At 38.6% G+C, this 17,965-nt stretch overlaps 2 protein-coding genes across 38 annotated transcripts in view; one reads left to right on the top strand and one right to left on the bottom strand.

Annotated features, from left to right (window-relative positions):
• MED12L (mediator complex subunit 12L) overlaps positions 1-17,965 on the top strand; it is a 364,359-nt gene that overhangs the window by 268,815 nt on the left and 77,579 nt on the right. For all 27 annotated transcript variants that reach the window (XR_014076860.1, XR_014076861.1, XR_014076862.1 and 24 more), the window contains one exon: positions 13,003-13,150. Coding sequence is in view for 22 of the 27 variants with exons in the window: in XM_081570462.1 (XP_081426588.1) it covers positions 13,003-13,150 (148 nt within the window). In the remaining 5 variants the exon portion in view is untranslated. The remainder of the gene's footprint in view (positions 1-13,002; positions 13,151-17,965) is intronic.
• Positions 1,352-11,310, bottom strand: P2RY12 (purinergic receptor P2Y12). 11 transcript variants are annotated; one of them, XM_081570501.1, is made up of 6 exons: positions 11,164-11,310; positions 9,336-9,585; positions 7,697-8,216; positions 6,655-6,797; positions 5,060-5,224; positions 1,352-3,371 (listed from the first exon to the last, which is right to left on the bottom strand). In XM_081570501.1, the coding sequence occupies exon 6, from the start codon at positions 3,347-3,349 to the stop codon at positions 2,330-2,332; it is 1,020 nt and encodes a 339-aa protein (XP_081426627.1). In that variant the 5' UTR covers positions 3,350-3,371; positions 5,060-5,224; positions 6,655-6,797; positions 7,697-8,216; positions 9,336-9,585; positions 11,164-11,310; the 3' UTR covers positions 1,352-2,329. The 11 variants fall into 11 exon arrangements, with proteins under 11 accessions (XP_081426627.1, XP_081426622.1, XP_081426621.1 ...); XM_081570496.1 differs by having other exon boundaries at positions 11,084-11,310; XM_081570495.1 differs by adding an exon at positions 5,438-5,565 and having other exon boundaries at positions 6,154-8,216; positions 11,084-11,310.

Here is a 17,965-nt window from a genome sequence, read left to right on the forward strand (position 1 = left end):
TGACCCTGGCAGCATGACGTGGCCAGCTCTAATCCATGGCCAATCTACCCTTGACTTGGCTAGTTTGAGGAGTAGATCTGCCCTTCATGTTTCCCATATTCAAAGTAAAGTAGTCAGATTTGTTGATCCTTGTTTCTTTTCCAGCTCAAATATACCGGTGTTCCTAGAGAACGAGTTTGCTCATATGACATTAGAGTGAATTGCGTTGGTCTATCTGGCAGAAATGGCTACTGCCTTTGCCCTAGCAGTAAGTCAAATATGCATCTTTTTTGATTCATGTCTCTGTGTGCATCTCCACTGACATCCAGTGCTCGCTTGCAGAAGTGCCAGAGAAGGAAGTGTGGGTGCTTGAGTGTAGACACCATCTAGAGAGTTAAATGAGCTCAGCTGTGCACTGAAATTTAACTTAGTAGAATAGAATTCGGAGAAGGCACTGGCAACCCACTCCAGTACTCTTGCCTGGAAAATCCCATGGACAGAGGAGCCTGGTGGGCTGCAGTCCATGGGGTCGCTAAGAGTCGGACATGACTGAGCGACTTCACTTTCACTTTTCGCTTTCATGCACTGGAGAAGGAAATGGCAACCCATTCCAGTGTTCTTGCCTGGAGAATCCCAGGGACGGGGGAGCCTGGTGGGCTGCCGTCTATGGGGTCGCACAGAGTCGGCCACGACTGAAGCGATTTAGCAGCAGCAGCAGCAAAATAGAATTGATTATATTGGAATTCAGTGAACTTCCTTTTACTACAGCTAATCCTTTTTATTTCTTCTCAAATTATATTTAGATATTAGTATCTATGCCTTGTATTTGGGAATCACCTCTGAGGATCATAAATAATTGATAAATTATGTCCATTTCCAAGTGCGATGTGTGTGTTGTTTACATTAAAAAAAACAATATGGTTTGTATGGAATCTGACAACAGTATAAGTTTGACCTATCTTTTCATTTATGTATGAACTAATTGGATTCCCTGGTGGTTCAGTGGTAAAGAACCTGCCTGCCAATGCAGGAGAAGCAGGTTTGATCCCTCAGTTGGAAAGATCCCCTGGAGAAGGAGAAGGCAAACCACTCTAGTATTTTTGCCTGGGAAATCCCATGGACAGAGGAGCCTGGTGTGCTGTTGTCCATGGGATTGTAAAGGGTCGGAGATGACTTAGCAACTAAACAACGATAGCATCAGTGAACTAATTGAGATGAGATATCACCTTCAAAATAGATTTTGCCTAATAGCATGTAGTAAAAAGGATAGTATTAGCAACTATCCTTTCTTAAATAGGTTCATTTGATATAGGAGTATAGAAAATATGAGTTATAGTATCTCAGAACTTTGAACAAAGAAATTCCAACAAAGTATGTTTTAGAGTTTAATGTAAATTATTTATTATACACACAAATGACAAACAGGTAATTCCCAACATTTTCATCACTTTCCTGTTAATGTTCATACTGTTCAACTGCATTATCATATTTGATTTGTTTTTCTCATAAGGGAAATGTTCATTAGCCCCTATCACAGGCCGTTTTTAGAAGCTAGTTAATAGAGATCAGTATCAATGATGGTACTGTATTTACTAAAGTTATCAAAATATGAGTAAACTAGTTTCTGTGCTGTTAAGGAAATATTCATAAGTTCCTGGTATTTGGATGTTGTAAAATAACTGTTTTAATAACTTTGCTATTTCTACTGTTTTTCTTGAGAAGGTAGTTTTAAAACCTTTTAGTCTGATCAGTTACCATTTCAATTAGTTTAAATCCCTTAAGTTTTTCCTCATAATTGAAAGTTAGTAGTTACTGTTCTTTGCATGTCTCAATTACTTAAATTTTTATAAAGAGTATCACATAGGTCAGCATTTGGTTAAGGGACTGCAATATATATATATAAGCATGTATAAGTATATATACATAAATTAGTATAGAATAATTGGTGTGATTTATCAAATTTATCATTCTTAGCTGATTATAATAAATTCATAGTAGGATTGTGAGCAATGTATTTTTTAAAATTACTGTTTACATTATTATACGGTTACCCATTTTGTCAAAGCTCTACATATCATGACCTGTGTGTAGTTTTGCATGTGGCATGGTGATTGGATGCAGTTTGTTTTGCTACACAGCTACATGTTAGGTTACGTCTCTGCTTCTTAAGATTGCTTTCAGTATTGCACAAGTGAATGAAAACTGCTTTCATAGTCTTCTGTTTATTACTTGTTTGAAGAGTTATTGTTACTAACTCAGCTACTTCTTAGTCAGTGTTAATATTTTCCACATAGTGCTTGCCTTTGGGGAGTTCTATACACTAATAGACTGAAATATTACCTCAGTTTATTTACATTGGTGTCTCTTCACTTGGGTCACTGCCGTCTTGTCCTTTTTTCCTGTTGTCATGGGATGGAGATGATGCAGAATTGGAACATCTCAGCATACTCATCAAGGAATTTTTGAAGGATTTGCAAAGGAAAAAGTAGATGAATGGATCCAGGCACGCGTTTAAGGATGTTAACCAGAGTGTGCTCTCTTTGACATAGAACAGAGTATTCTCAGCAGCACAGTCAAAGACATCCCGGGTTTGACTCAGGGTGTAGGGAATTCGGGCAAAATGGAATGGAACAAAACATATAAAAAATACAGCAATGATAATGAAAACCTTGATGTTTACCTTTTTCTTGGGGACTTTGCCAGCACCCCTTGTTCTCACATATGACTTGTACAGTTCTTTGGTAATGAGCGTATAGCATACAATGACAATTAGAAAATTAATCCAGAAAATAACTTGACAGACATAATTGACTATTTCATGCCAGACCAGACCAAACTCTGACTTCAGAAATGAGCATTTCTTCACAGTCTTGTCACTCGGCCTCCTGTTGGTCAAAATCATGTTAGGCAAGGAGATTAAGAACATGAACGCCCAGATGACAACCGAGAGAATCTTAGCCCCCAAGAGATTGTTGGGGTTGGCCGTCTTAAAGGGCCTGGTGGTCTTCTGGTAGCGATCGATAGTTATCAGTCCTAGGAATGAGATACTGATGTACATCGTGAAATAGAACACGACCGAGGTCACTTGGCACACAAAGGCCCTCAGAGGTCCTGTTCCCAGTTTAGTATCGCTGAGGATTTTGAATGGAAAAGTCAGAATCATGAGGAGATCGGAAATGACTGTATTCTTAAGGAAAATAATAAAGTTGGATTTACTGCGGATTTGAAAGAAAATCCTCATTGCCAGGCTGTTTGTGATGAGTCCAACAAAAAACAGGACGGTGTAGAGGAGTGGGAAGAGCACCTGGGTAATCTTGTAGTCTCTGCTGCACTGGCTGCTGTTCCCAGCCACAGAGGTGAGGTTGTCCATGGCTCGTATCTCTCTCTGCTGCCTAGAGGGGGATGGAGGAAATGATTATTTGCAGGTCCCTGCTATCTGATTTTGCCCTCATCTCTGTGGGTAACGTTTTTGGAGAGACTCCTCTAAAAATTGAGGTGCCTTATCCTCATTGGGGCAGTTAGTAAAGAACACAGAAAAACCAAATCAGAATATTCCATAGTGGCAAATATTCTATTTGCACAGTAAAATAGTCTGAAGAACATTATATGAAGATGTGGTTGCCTTGTATTTCTTATTTTTTGAATGTTTGCCTCTTATAGAACATTTTTGATCTTAGGCAAAAGTGCATATACGTAAAAACTAGAAGAGAAATACTTAGGCTATGCTTTATTCTTCTCCAGTTTGATTTCCTGACCTTCTGACTTTGTTGTTTTTATTCATAGTCACTTTTCCTACAGCAATCCTTACTCCTGGACTTCATTTTCCCTAGTACCTTCAAAGGATTCTAAGGAGAAATGACTGATAATTGCGTAGTAGACTTTTAAAGTAAAAAGTGAAAAGAAGTTTGTATAAAATCACTTGTTTAAAATTTATTGTTAAATAAAAAGCAGAAAACAAATTTTTCCCTTTATAATTGGAATGTATTTCTGCTTCTGTATTGCTCTGTCATCCATTCGAAAATCAGCCTCACAGAGTATTCTTTGGCTGCAAATATTTTAACCCATGTGCATCTCTTTTCCAGCTTTGTTTAGTAAATTTTAAGGTTTCACCTATGTTTTCTTGACTATCATTCAGGAAAAATTTTTAAATGGTTAAAAATAAAAATGAGGAAATGATTTCTCTATGTAGTCATTAGATGGCATTCCTCAAAATACCCCAGGCATACTTTCTAGGTTTATAGAGTGTATAATGGTAACTAAAATAAAATACCAAGATCATGTCCTTGCCTGGATCCATAGATTTTTATATCACAACAGGCAGCCATAAAGGAAATTAACACTGGGCTTGAATATATTAACTTGAATACATTATTTGGCATCTAAACTTTGAAATTTAAAATGAAATTTGTAAAATTTGAATTAAAAAAAAACCAATGGAATTGATTCTAAAGAAAATATTATTCCTAAATATAAGACATGGTAATATTAAAGCTCAAATACCTCAGTACCAAGAAAAAATGTCTAAGTTTCCCCAAATGTCAATGGGATTCTTTTTTCCATCCTTTTATTATTGAACATTAAACAAATTAAGGTTTATGTCATACACCTCCTCACCAGTTTAACTTAAAAAAAAAATGACTAAATAAACCCTAGAATTTGATAGAAGATAACCGACTTAACCTTACTTGCTACTGCTGTTTTTCTTTGTTTATGCCCTGATAGTTTTGGAAATTATACTTTGAGACGTTTTCATAAACTGTTGCTTGTTTAACAAGTATTCTTGACATGAAGAACTTCAGCTCCCCCTAACTATAGCAGATCTCATTTTATATTCAAGATAAAATAAGTAAGACCATTTGAATTTTTTTCCATGTTCTGTATAATTTCTTTTTAATGAAGAAGTTAATGGTTATCTCCAGCATCATTAATGCAGCTTGTATTTTAGTTTATATTCCATTTAAGTACTCACATTGATATTGTTACTAAAGGTTTCCAACTTAAGAAAACTTGAAAAAAAATATACACACACATCATAGTGCAAATACATATGCTTGTCAAATACTTCTAGATATAAAATTACCTGGTTACTCTTGATTCTGAAGGATTTGAATGTATCCAGTAAGTGGTAGTTAATACAGGCTGTAGAGTGGCATCTGTTATTTTCCTTTTAATGTCTTAGTTTAGCTGCTCACACTCTTTATGATAGAGAATCTGCTGAGGTTTCATCAGTCAGGTCTTGAGTGTTCTAGAGAGGAATAGGGGGAGAGAGGAAGAGGACTTCACAATCAGAAATTACCTTCAGATGCCCTGGACTCAGGGCTGTGCAGACACTGTATTTCCGTCTGGCCCGCTTTTAGGACTTCTGCTTTTATTTCCTTGGGAAATATGGGGCACGGTGGGTGAGAAGTCATCTTTTAAAAAGCAATTTAAAATCCTGTGGCTTTTTACTGAAACCTGCCATAGAGTTGATGCTTTGTGAGCTCTTTAGGTTATTTCCCATGCAAATGATAAGTCCAAGAGATCAAGCCTACTGATGTCTGCTTCCTGGAGAAGGCTGCAGACTTGCTTTGTCAGATGGTTCTTTACCTGAAAACATATTGTGCCCAACATTGGTGATCTATTGCCTTTTAACAAGTAATCACATTAACTCGTAATGTGTGCTCATTAGGGATGTTAGGTCTCTTGCTCTTTGTTTTTTTTCCTGGTTAATAATGTCATTATTTTAAATCTGTATTTGATCAGCTCTTTGTAGGCGACACAATTTCCTCCCATTATAAAACTGAAGATTCTAAAATTACATTAAGAAAGAAAAAAACCGTTGTATCCATTGCTAGGCTTATTATATAGGACTTTTATGCCTGTCTTGAGTAGAGTTTAAACAAATTTCTTTTGACTTTGCCTTTGTTTATTGGGGAAATATATCATTCAGTGAGGGCTTTCCAGGTGGCTCAGTGGTAAAGAATCTGCCTGCCAAGCAGGAGACATGGGTTCAATCCCTGCGTTGGGAAGATCCCCTGGAGAAGGAAATAGCTACCCACTCCAGTATTCTTGCCTAGGAAGTCCTTATAGCCCATGGGGTTGCAAAGGAGTCAGACATGACTTAGCGACTAACAACAACAGTCCTTCAGTGAAGAGACTCACTGTCACCTTTATATAAATATTGTGGATACTCACGCTTGTATACGCACTCACACACTGCTTTGAACTATAATGTCCTTCTGTTACCAGCAGATGCACTTGGGTAAGTGTCTTTGCTGTAAATATATCTTTTGGTTATTTCTTTCTTCTGAGTTTTGAGTGTGTCTGTCTCAGTGTAGATTAGATGATCTTCAAGGACAGTTTTTAAAGTATAGACCCGCAGCTCAGTGTCACCTGAGGAGTCATGAGACACGCCCTTTCTTGGGCACCGTTCTAGCCCCGGTGGTTCAGAAACTCACGGGTGCAGCCTCATCTATAGTTGCCTCACCTGTCGTTCCCTTTATGAGTGATGCTCATATACCTTAAGGGTTGAAGACCACTGATTTAAACTAGGTGAGAATTTTGTTGGCATTATGGATTTGAAATCAAGCTATGGACTTGGGTAATTTCAGTTGGAAATGTCAGTCATGTCATGGTCCCCGTCTGTTAGTCATCTAGACGTCGGTTTGATGATATACTCTTGGAAGATTAACTTACTTGTTGGTTTAGAGAGAGATCATACTTCTTGAAAAAGCTTTTATGCCACATACGCTTCAGAATAATAATAGCCCACTTTTGGTTTCTTATATTGTCATGAATGAGCTGTTCTGTGAAGTAGATAATCATCTTATTTCTGTTCTCTGGATGATGAAAACGGAGGAGCAGAGCAGCGAAGTTAGAGACCCGATTCCAACTAAGCTCTCTGGTTCTGGAGCCTGCACCTGTGACCACTGTGTATAAAAGTCTTCCCCATCTTACTGTCTGCACAACCCTTCCCCCACACTGAGGCCCAGCAGTGAGACCGGAATGCCATGAATGGAATGGCTATACTTCTTTTAGGAAAATAGGAGTCATACTTGCCTTCACACCAGATTGTCAGCTTTAAGGAATGTTTGTGAAGTGTTTCTAAGACCTTTGGATAAAACAAGGCTTTGGGGGACAGGGGAAATCCTGACTGTTTTCAACAAATTAATATGCCACACAAAAGGAACAGTATTTCAGTATACTTAACTCATTTATATTTCCAGATTTCTATAGTGCTGTGACTAGAGATTTGAGGGGTAAATGAAAGGCTCCAGTTCTTGATCTAAATTAGCTTTATCTTTCCTCTGACTTTAACTAGCAACCACACCTGTCTGTGAACCTTCTCTGATAGTGTTTTGTTTGTCATTGGAAGATGACTGGAAAAGTGAACTAATTCTGTATATCCTAGAATTTTTATATACACGTGGTTTAATTGGTTTCTTTATTTTATGGAGTCTACTAAAGGTAGACTGTTTATCTGAAAATACGTATTTGCTTCAAATAGGATTACTGGAAATGGAGAACGCCATGCCCTGAAATGGTAGGAACCTGCGGTCCTTGTGAAACTGGGTTGGGGAGGAGATGAAGAGGTAATGATGCCCTTGGACTAGCTCTTAATGCTATTTTAGTTCTCTTGTCTTATGGTTTTGAAATGCAGTTATGTTGACATTAGTGAATGTTTTGATGGAGCACATGCATTTTAAGGCAGTTCTCATGTCATCTAGTTTGGCTTTACCTGTTAGAATGTAGAAATTTAGGTTAGATATTATAAGATAAATTCCAAAAGTAAGGAGTATTGGGCATTGCGATGTTTAGCAAAAAAACAGAAAAAAAGAATACTATCTCTGGTGATCCAGTTATTTGTCATCCTTGTCTTGCATGTTTTACTTGAAAGCAGAGGCGTGGCATCTATAATTAATCTGCTTGACAGCCATAATGCTCCTAGGATGCTCTGAGTTTGTTGGATAAAGGCCTCATTTTGGCCATACTGTTGACTAAAAGCTATTATCGTACAAAGCTTTTCTTTACAAATCTAATTATAGGAGTCCCTGATTCTCTTGATTTAGAAAAAAATTACTCCAGGTCAGGTGTCATACTACTGAGAAGCTGCTGCTAATTTCCTTCTTCTTTAGCACAGCCTCCCCACAGTTTGCACATCCATTCTCCTCTACCAGCCCAAGGCTTATTCCTGTTGTAACACTGATTTGAATTTATTCTCTTCTATACAGAATAATGTGGTCCATTGAATGCTTCAGCTGAAAGAAAAAATGATTGGAGGTGAAAGGAGAGTTCACAGCTCTAATAATCTCACCACCGTGGTCACATCCTTATGAACTCACACGCAAGTTTTGGCAACATTTCTAGTCACTTATTTTAAAGAAATGAAGATGACTAACATAGGACTTCAGTTAATTCCAGTTTTCCCTTCTCAGAACATTTGGCTTAAGGGACATCTTTCAATTTCTATAGTATCAATGCAACAAGCCTTCCACAGTTTTTGGATGTGTATCCTCCTAATTGCTCTTAAAATCAATTAAGTCTTTGTGAGTTTGAGATATTATCTGAAGAAAGAAAACTGATTGATCTGGAGGATAAGAGTTTCAGAATTCACTTTACAAGGAGGTGACCTTCTTAATGCAAGGACAGCAGTGGGCTAGCCTGAAAGGGGATGGCTAGACTTCCATATACTGTCCTATGGATTCTTTCTCCTGCCCAACAGATGTGTCCTTCAGGGTATCAACAAGAGAATAATTCTTTGATACTGATCTTTTGGGCTTCCCTGGTAGCTTAGACAGTAAAGAATCTGCCTGCAATGCAGGAGACCTGCGTTTGATCCCTAGGGCTGGAAAAATCCCCTGGAGAAGGGAGTGGCTACCCACTCCAGAATTCTTGCCTGGAGAATTCCATGGACAGAGGAGCCTGGCAGGCTCCAGTCCAGGCAGTCTCAAAGAGTCAGATATGACTGAGTGACTAACCCTTTAATTGAGCTTTTACAGCCATGCAACTTCAGAGTGTTTTAATACTTAATAGAAAGAGCAGAACTTAACTGATACCTTTGGTAATATGTGTCCATTTTCTGAAATTGACCTTATTCTCATGTGTATGTTGCTATTTGAAGACTTGTACATTTTCTACATGCAGAAAAAATTGATGTAAATCAATTTTGTAGGCTATTGAAAGAGAGTTGCTTTTAAAAATGTTGCCTTTCCTCTTTGAAAGCTAGTAACAGCTATCATGATTTCCCTAGAAAATGTTAAATGTCAGAAAAGCTGTCTTCATGCCCCTTATAGAGAGTGACCAGTGCTTTGGGCTTTTTTCCCCCCAGCTAGCTGCAGGCTTCTCTTGTGTTTTTAATTCCATCCCTTGACTCTTACCTCATGACTTTGCCTCTGGCCCATTCCCTGAGCATAATAGGGCCAGTGAACTGATACAAGCATCTCACTTCTTCGCCTCCAGATTTCCCTGTATTTTCACCAGTTTTCATTTCTGTCTGTGGTTAAGTAGAAAGATGTCCTCATCTTCTGAAGTTAATCCAGTCAAGAGGTCACTGTTGCCTGTCTCCTTTGTCAGTATTATCTGCCTTCCAATCCGGATTTCCTTTCTGGGGACTCACTTGAAACATAGCTTTGAAACGAGAGTATGTCATTGGTCATCCTAATAAAGCGATCACTTTCCTCTCAAGCTATTTTTCTTTGCCCTCAGCTGCTAGTAAGTGTGGGCTACTTCCCTCACAGTCACCATTGCACCATCACTCTTACTCCAACCTCCTGTTTCCTCCTCTCTGCCCCTACCACTCTAGAGAAACTTCTCTTTTGAGGTTCACACAGTTTTTTGTTTGTTTGTTTGTTTTGTTTTTTTTTAAGAAACAAGTCAGGGAAGCCAGCATCCACTGTGACTTCTTAACTGTTTTCAACACTGTTGATGGCCTCTGTTATTAACTGTTGCTTCCCTCACTTTTGTGACCTTGCCTTCTCTGGTTACTCGTTAATTATGGAGAGTGTATGTCCATCATTTGATGACTTATTTATCCCCTTCACTGTCTCAGCGTTCTTCCCTCTGATACCCTGTCTAAAGAGACCATGGGGGATTTTAATCCCTTCTAGTGACATATTGCTTTTTTCCCTAAGCTGTCAGTTCTACACTATACCTGCTGTCAAACCACCTACTAGACATTTGTAATACGTTTCCACCCACCCCTTGAATTTCTCTCACCTAAGGGTGAATTCATGAGCTCTCTACCTGCTCTGTTACCCACCAACAAATTTTATCTAGTGAGCCCATCTTGAAACTTCCCGATCCTTTCCTAACTTCTTTCAGGTACCTCTTGATTTTGCTTCTTATTTTTTATTTCTACCATTAAGACCTAATTTATACCCTCCAGACTTTTTTGGTCTTTCTCTCTGCCTCTCACTTCTCATCTTCAGTTTTTCAGCACTTAGTTATCAAGCCAACTTTTCTATAAAACTATGTTTTGTTCTTATCTTCATCCCTGCCCCATTCTTTTAGTTTTTTTGGTTGATCTACTTAATTATTCCTAGTTTCACATATTTAACAAATATTAAGTGCCATTTAGGAGAATGTAAATGTGAATAAAATAGACCTGGGTTCTTCCTCACAAAACTGACAGTTCTAGTGGAGAAGACAGACATTTAACAGATACTGAGAAAATAAGTGCTGTACACCGTGATAAATGCTCCAAAGTCAGTCCTCTCCACCCCTTCCCCTGTAGCAAGGGTTTTCACTAAACTCGGGTGACAGAAATGCTGTCATCGTACACAGCATTTCTACAAGTGCAGTTGAGGATGTTGAGAGTATTTCAGGTGGCAGGAGAAGACTAGCAAAGGAAGGAAGTGCTCAGCGCCTTTGGGAAATACTGAGTAGGAATGTGGTTGTAGGGTGCTTATGGGGGGAGGTGCAGTAATATGAATGGGCAGCAGGGGGTGCTGTATCTGATATGCCACTAAGCATTTTTACAGACATATCTCAGTTCTCACCCAATCCGTGTGATAAAGGAGATGTTATCAGTTTTTAGAGGAAGAATCTGAGGCTCAAAAAGGCTCATTATCCTGGACCATGGAGTTGGCAAGGGCATACCCTGGGTTCAGTCACAGCCCTTTCTTACCCTGATCTTGGGCTGTTACTTGGTCAGTGTGGAGCCATAGTACTCCATGTCCATAGAACACATGAATCTTTCTAGGATACCTTCCTTCTTCTTTCCAGTTTGGGCTTCAAGCTCTGCAGATGCTGCTGGGATGACACTGAATCTTTACTCTTTAATCAGGGGACATTCACCCATGTATTTCTTTCAGGGTTTGTAGTACCTTGTCTTGTTGTAGGTAGGTACTCTCTAAACAGCTGTTGCTTACATCTTTCCATCACTCCTCACACTCAAGTTTGCATCATAACAGCTTGACAGGTGACTTAACTGAAAACAATCACCAGGGCACATGACTGGCATCTGAATTTTGTGCAGTTTCCTCATCGCCTTTCTGTTCCCTTTGTAGGGCTTATATTTACACATCCCACCAGACAAAAAGGAAGTATATCAGTAATGCTGTGGAGGAACAACAAACTCAGAGATTAGCACAGTAGCTCAGGTCATAGAGCTATAGGAATCACTGTCTGTGTTGACTTTATGCTGGGGTTAGGTCTGTCCATTGAGACTTTGGAAGAGATTGTGCAACTCAAGATATTAAATAACAGCATCTAGAAAACACTCCTAGCTTTTTTTTTCTTAAGAAGGCAAATTTGAGCACTTAAAATAACATTTGGGAACGTGGTAGCAAGATACATTGGCAGATTATGCAAATGTATGTTTCTGATAAAATGTTATAAAGAAGGAAGCAATGCAAGAAGTGGTGCCTTGAATGCAGGCAGGTGAGAGAAAGAAGGACAAAAAGAGACTGAGAGAACAGTGACTGAAACTGAGAGGAAACAGGGTCTTACTTCAAGACTGCAGAAGCAAAATGCTACTTTGTGCAGAGTACACACATGGAGTGTACTCCGTATTGAACATTAGTGTTCTTCAGGTCACAAGGACTCTGCTCTTTTTTGCAGCCACTGCTAATTTATATGCACAGAATGCAGTTTGTTTTCCCTGGGACAAATCTTTTCCTCATGTGAGCTTCTTAGGGATAGATACTATTAGTGATAGTAAGTACCTCACACGAGTAAATATGGGCAAATGGTAAGAAAAGGAGGTAGGCTAAATGATAGATCTAGGAATTTTACTGAGAAAATTTAGGAATATAGGATCAAAGAGAAAAGATTACATAGAAAAATTCAAAACCAGGCATAAGAGAGGACATATCTTGGATTATTTAACTTTGGCTAAGGAATGTGTTGTTGTGATGCTCTGCCTTAGTAATTTTCTCTTCTGTGTAGGAAAAACAGTGCTTGAATTCACTGTGTCTGGGGTGGGGGTAGGGAGGGGGAGGGAGGTGGTCCAGGAGAGGAAGGTGGTATCAGAATGTGTTTGCATTTCCAACTATTTTTCTCACACCTAATAAGACCATGCTGTCTTTTGTTTACATTTGGAAAGAAATATACATTCTTGTGTCTTACATAGTCATGTTGGAAGTTAATGGAACTGTCTTTTTTTTTTAAATAAAAGTACTTGAGGATCCTAGCAAAAATATAAAGGGTTTAAAAATGTTTAGTGACTGTAGGAAACCGAGCTTATTAAGAAATAACATTTTCCATAAGGAAAAAATATAGCTAGTATGTAATTAGAATGTGACATTAACACCATGTTAAATTTTAAACAATCAAGAGTCAAAACTTACTCTGTAAGGTACGCCCACATCAACTGCTTCTATTAAGACTTCAGGTTAGTTGACACTTTTTTTTTTTTTTTTAAACTTTAGCAAGTTCCAAACTGGAAAAACAAGGGTGTTGCCAGTGGAGGTTGAGGTGAATTGAAAGGCGGGCCAGATGCCACCACCACACGAGCCAGCATGGAGATGCTGTGGTTAGCGCATTTCATGTCCATGAGCCCCACCCTTTAAACAGGGCTTTCAGAACGCGTTTTCTCTTTTTCAGGATGAATCTTCAAGTCATGAATGTAACCAGCGCACAATCCTTCTTTACGGAGTGGGAAAAGAGCGTGACGAAGCCAGACATCAGCTGAAGAAGATTACCAAAGATATTTTGAAAATCCTAAATAAGAAGAGCAACACAGAGACAGGGGGTAAAGCGCCCTCATGCATTTGCCCCCACCGTGCTCTCTTTTGTCTTCCGCCTTAGCACAGTCTTTATCAAAGTCATACGTGGCATGGTCAGCAGTGTTTCCTCTCCCAAGTGACTGTTACATTGAAATATGAATAAGCACATTGAAATTTTAAGGCCATGATTCCATTTATAGTAATCCTTGCATTTAAAATGGTGCCTTCCATGGATAGATAGAGGTTGTTTTTACTTACTCCTCTTTTTTTGCATATTTCCCAAATTTTCTGCAATAGTCGTATATATAGTATTTAAAGAACTTCCCTGATGGCTCTGCAGGTGAAGAATCCGCCTGCAATGCAGGAGACACAGGATATGTGGGTTCAGTCTCTGTGTTGGAAAGATCCCCTGGAGAAGGAAATGGCAACCACTCCAGTATTTTTGCCTGAAAAATCCCATGAACAAAGGAGCCTGGTGGGCTACAGTCAAAAGGTCACAAAGAGTCGGACATGATTGAGTGACTAAGCATACGTGATAAAGTATTAAAAAATGGAAAACCCTTAGTCTGGAAGAGGTCTGTTCCCCTAATTCCATCCTTTTCTCAAGCTTGCAGTTGGCCCATCATATTTTTGTTGTTGTTTAGTCGCTTAGTTGTGTCAGACTCTTGGCAACCCCATGGACTTTAGCCCACCAGGCATCTTTGTCCATGGGATTTCCCAGGCAAGAATACTGGAATAGGTTGACATGTCCTCCTCCAAGGGGATCTTCCTGACCCAGGGATAGAACCCACATCTCCTGCATTGGCAGGCGTATTCTTTACCACTGAGCCACCAGGGAAGCCTCCTCATATTTACATGATAATTTAAATTCATGACAGTGTAGTGACTGCTCTTTTCTTAAGTTATTCAGAAGAATAATTGCAATAGGTAGTGGAGGCTACTCGCATCTCCAAACAATTTCTGTTAAAAAGAAAATTGGGTCTTTGCTCCATAATGCCTTTACTTGGAATGCTCTTTCCTCAATCTTTTTACATAGTTTTTACAGTGAAGTTATGCCTTTGTATTATGTCACCTTATTGCACAATTGGAATTTTGTAATTATCCACTTCACATTGGCCTAATTACCCTTTCCAAAGTTTATTTTATTAGATAGTCATATGATTTAAAATGTGATATCATTTTGTATACTCCACTACCATCAGTGGTGTTTATTTCTCTTTTACTTAGGTAATACAATGGGAAAAAAGTTTGGCCTTTACCTATGAAAATAGCACACTTCCTACACATGGCATAAACCACCTCTAGGAATTTCGCTTCGTTGTTCACTACAGAATAAATACTGTTTTATGAACCTTTTCCCAGAGGATCCAGTCTTAGGACTTTAACTGAACAAATACTGAAGCTTGTCCACAGTAGATCTTTCCTACAGAAAAGTGTTGTTATAACCAATGCAAATAGCTCTCTTTCCTCTCCATCTTTAAGGGTGCAGATGCAGAAACAAGGTAGGAGGGTGGCATGTTTTTCCGTCTGAAAGTGTGTTTTGGGCATGTGATGTGTTAGAACTCAATGGGACAGCTACCTTCATGTTACTTGCATCAGATCCCCTAACTCTCTTCTGTGGCCATGTAAGGAGCTAGTGCTGTAGGAGCTCCATGAGGTTGTGGAAGGGAAATGAAGCCTGTTGCCATTGTCGAGATTGTGAGGAGGGGGAAGAACTGCTCTAAAAAAACTGTTGACCTGCTGTTTTTCTGTTTTCTCTATTAAAGAAAAGAGGAAACAGGCTGAATTTCAAAGCTCAGCAGCTGGCTAGCAAGATGTATCCGAAACGACTTTTTTGTATATTTGGGAATGGGATGGACACTATCTCTTTAGGGGGTTCAGTAATACATTCTTTTCCCAAATTAATTTTAGCAAGTCTTTCCAGATCCTGTGGAATGTTTGGTGTTGGAAGGCTGAGGGGGTAGGACAAGGAAGGAAGCACTGTGGTGTCCTTTTCTGCTGAGTCCACTTCCTTTCTTTACAAAGAGTTTTTTTTAAATGCTCGACTATCGTCTGTCCTATCTTTGGACTAGGCTCTTAAATGGGCAGCTGTTGCTTGTGAACTTGCCAGGAGATCATTGTTCTTCCACACTGATTTTTGAGATATTCAATACTAGGGGCACCGCTGAGGAGAGGGCCGTCTTCAGTGGGGATTTTGTCTTTCCCACATTCTAAATAAAACTCCTCATCAGTCAGAAATATGTTTGTTAATTTGGGATAGCGAGCTGCCTTCTGCTAAAGAGTCTTATTTAAGTCACTATGTAAACACTAGCATTGATATGCTGGTGAGGCCAGAAAACAGGTTGTGTTAGCATGTGCTTGATTTCTGGTTACAAATAAAAACATGACTTTGAGGAACTCATTACGTATGCTCTCAGATCAACCAGACGTTGCCTGGGAGGGTGGGGTGGATTCATAATCTAATGTTGAAATGACATTTCTAGTCCAACATAGGCAAGTCTCATTCTACATTTACATTGACAGGTCATCTTTGGGTGTGAATTTTCAAACCATTAATGAAGTTTATCATCACAACAGAAGCCCAAACTTCTAGGATTAGAGATTCAGTATATGTGCTGCTGAAGTGAGCACCAGGATTAGAGTTGTTTTAAAAAATGAAAAATCAAAATTAAGCCACAGAAGAGCAATAATACATATTTTGAAAGCAGATGAACATAAAACAGATGAAAATCTATGAATTACTATTATATTATTGCTTATGTAAATGTCATTAAAATAAAATATTCCTTTTGAGAACCACCAGTAATTTTTTAAATTTTTCTTTCACTTAGCTATGTGTAAGTAAATAGAGCCTGTTAATATAGGCAAATCAACAAAGAGGCTTTTTTGAGTTCTCATACTGGGTCTTCATCCTCAATTCTGTTCCTTTTCTTGATGACACACTTGGTTTTGGTCCCAAGAAAGACTGAATAAATATATTAACTTCACTTCCAAAGCTCATGGTACCCAAGACTATTGGTGTAAGCTTTCAGTCTTGGGTCAATGATGTTAGTAAGTGAAAAATTCAAAACTTGAATATTTTAAACACGCTTATGACCTGTGCGGGGAAGGCAATGGCATCCCACTCCAGTACTCTTGCCTGGAAAATCCCATGGACGGAGGAGCCTGGTAGGCTACAGTCCATGGGGTCGCTAGGAGTCGGATACGACTGAGCGACTTCACTTTCACTTTTCGCTTTCATGCACTGGAGAAGGAAATGGCAACCCACTCCAGTATTCTTGCCTGAAGAATCCCAGGGACGGGGGAGCCTGGTGGGCTGCCGTCTATGGGGTCGCACAGAGTCGGCCACGACTGAAGCGACTTAGCAGCAGCAGTATGACCTGTGAGCAGCTATATTGAAGGCAAAATGTCACACTTAATTTGTACCTTTGAGAATAGATATTGAAAAACAAGTAGGTTTCATGAACTTCTTTGTTCTTATTCTTTGCATTATATTTGGTGTTATTTGGCAAAAGTTACACATAATCTTGTACCTTATGTTACTCAGCACTTTTTAATTCTCTGTTTGTTTTAGGAAATAAAACAGCCTGGGTTTTTTGCTTGTCTTTTGCCCCTAAACCATACTTGCTTGTTGTTGAAAGAGAAATCTCCTTTCTTCCTAATGTTGTTTTGTAAAACATTTGCTATTGCATTTGCCATTAGCAAGCCGTTTAAGTTTAGTGAAATCTTTCTTGAATCTTAAATACAAAAATCTGTAAAATGACCTTTGTTCTCTGAAATTAAACTTTCCCAAATAAGATGATGTGTGAGGAAGCTTTTGATTCAGTAGCATTTGACTACTTAGAATCATAGTGTTGAAGGAGATCCTGGAGATCATACAATACAGCATTTTCTTGCTTTGAGATTTGTGTTTGTAAATACATATATTAAAAAATATTTTAAAATAGGACCTAATTGTTTTTGGAGCTTATCCTCAGAGCTGTCAAGAACAAGAGCTCTTCTGGAATAAGCAGTGTTTGTAGTATTTCTTACTTTTTTTTTCCCCAAACTTCTTTATGTTAAATTGATAAAGTTAGCACTTTTCCATTAATGTGGGCAGATTTAATTTTTTCCTATCCCCTAAAAAGTTAGGAATTGTGTAGATTTCCCTTTTTACATACTAAGTTGTTAGAGAGTCTCCTAACAAGATACCAATGGAGTTTTCTGTTATATCCATTTGAGCCTGGGTGATTTTTTTCCCCATTCAATGTTGATATCATATTTTAAAAGTCAGTGGGTAAGAAATATTTAAGGAGGTATTTCTCATTAATCCTGGAGAAGGGAATGGCAACCCATCCAGTATTCTTACCTGGAGAATTACATGGAGAGAGAAGCCTGATGGGGCTAGGGCTACGGTCCCAAAGAGTCAGACACAACTGAGCAACTATCACTGCTCATTAATAGCCAAAATTTAAATATATTACATAAATGAGAATGGTTCATGTTTAGAAAATAATTAGAATTACCTCATCAATATGGATCAATCTCAGATGAATACTATTGAGTGAAAGATGACAGATATAAAAAGTATATATCATATGATTCCATTTGCATAAAGTGAGCAACACTAATCTGAGCCATTAGAGGACAGGCTCTTGGTTCTCTGGGGAGGGGAAGTGACTGCACAGAACCTGAGAGGGCTTCTGGGGTTTTGGTATGTGATTTTGTGATTTGAGTTTCATTACATGAATTAATTTCTTTTGTAGAAATTCAGTGAGTCTGTACACTTTTCCGTATGTGTGTTATACTTCAGTAAAAAAGTATCCCTGAAAAAGGTCAAGAGCTTCACTTAAATGAAAAAT

This window comes from Giraffa tippelskirchi, chromosome 2, assembly GCF_054371585.1.
Source record: "Giraffa tippelskirchi isolate mGirTip1 chromosome 2, T2T-mGirTip1v1.2.pri, whole genome shotgun sequence".
Classification (NCBI taxonomy): domain Eukaryota; kingdom Metazoa; phylum Chordata; class Mammalia; order Artiodactyla; family Giraffidae; genus Giraffa; species Giraffa tippelskirchi.